Source organism: Nematolebias whitei, chromosome 8, assembly GCF_014905685.2.
Source record: "Nematolebias whitei isolate Nwh7 chromosome 8, NemWhi1, whole genome shotgun sequence".
NCBI lineage: Eukaryota > Metazoa > Chordata > Actinopteri > Cyprinodontiformes > Rivulidae > Nematolebias > Nematolebias whitei.
The window spans coordinates 51,267,230-51,268,340 of record NC_056505.1 but is presented as its reverse complement, the minus strand read 5'-3'; the positions used below and the strand labels follow the sequence as shown (position 1 = coordinate 51,268,340).

The window sequence follows — 1,111 nt, the reverse complement described above, 5'->3', positions numbered from 1 at the left end:
AGAACTAGTCTCAGCTACTACCACACCAGTGATCAAAGAACTAGTCTCAGCTACTACCACACCAGTGATCAAAGAACTAGTCTCAGCTATTATCACACCAGTGATCAAAGAACTAGTCTCAGCTACTACCACACCAGTGATCAAAGAACTAGTCTCAGCTACTACCACACCAGGGATCAAAGAACTAGTCTCAGCTACTACCACACCAGTGATCAAGTGTGTCAAGCTGAGCTGCAGCCATCCTTCAGGTTCAACGGCCCCAGTTCTTCACATAGATGTGAGAAGTTGTGCTAACACAGCAAGTTTAAACACAAAAACTGACACAACTAATTGACTCTGACACCAAGTCTGTCTCAACATCTGTCAGGTGACTGGGTCAGAGGTCACACATCTGTGTGTGGCGCCGTCTCCAATGGATTGAGTTCAGTTTGTAGAAAGATATAGAAGAACATTCACTGATTACTTCCCGAGAGTCTCAATCAAATCCGTCCGGTGGTTCATGAGATATTTTACTAACACGGCAGACAAACGTTACATCCTTTGATAGCGAGTACTGCGCATGCGCAGAAGCGGTAAAAGGACAAAGCATAAAAGTTGTGCATAAAGCGTTATTTGATGATGAGTGTTGTGAAGTGCGCGTGTTTGTAGGGGTGTTGTTAGGCTGCAGCAGTGAAGGCCACGTGACGAGCCCGTCCCTCATCGAACGGACCGTACCTGGAACTGATCGATGGCCTTCAGAGGCTCCGTGCAGTTCGTGAGAGTTTCTTTAAGGTCCTCTCCGTTGGCTATCCCCAGCTCAGGCAGCCCCGCAAACATCCTGCTCCTCTTTGTTCACGCGCTGAACTCAAATCACAACTTCCGCTGCCAAGACATAACTTCCCCTTGTGGCAACTCTGTAAACAATCCGTCAGAAACATTGAAACGCAAAGGTTCCGTGTGTCCATTCACATACTGATCATATCACCGCCATCTTGGAACGGTCGACCGCTCCACCCAGTGTAACCAGTTTGTCAGGAGACATGAAGTATCTGTGGTTTAATCAGTCAGAGCTGAATCTAAACTCATTCTCACCATTTTTCCTCTGTAAATCTCAGGAGTACAGACATTAAAG

At 46.6% G+C, this 1,111-nt stretch overlaps 1 protein-coding gene across 1 annotated transcript in view; it reads right to left on the bottom strand.

Annotated features, from left to right (window-relative positions):
• nelfb (negative elongation factor complex member B) overlaps positions 1-894 on the bottom strand; it is a 98,228-nt gene extending 97,334 nt beyond the window's left edge. The window contains exon 1 of the mRNA XM_037679953.1: positions 715-894. Coding sequence (XP_037535881.1) covers positions 715-816 — 102 coding nt within the window. The 5' untranslated portion in view covers positions 817-894. The remainder of the gene's footprint in view (positions 1-714) is intronic.
• Positions 895-1,111: the final 217 nt, after the last annotated feature.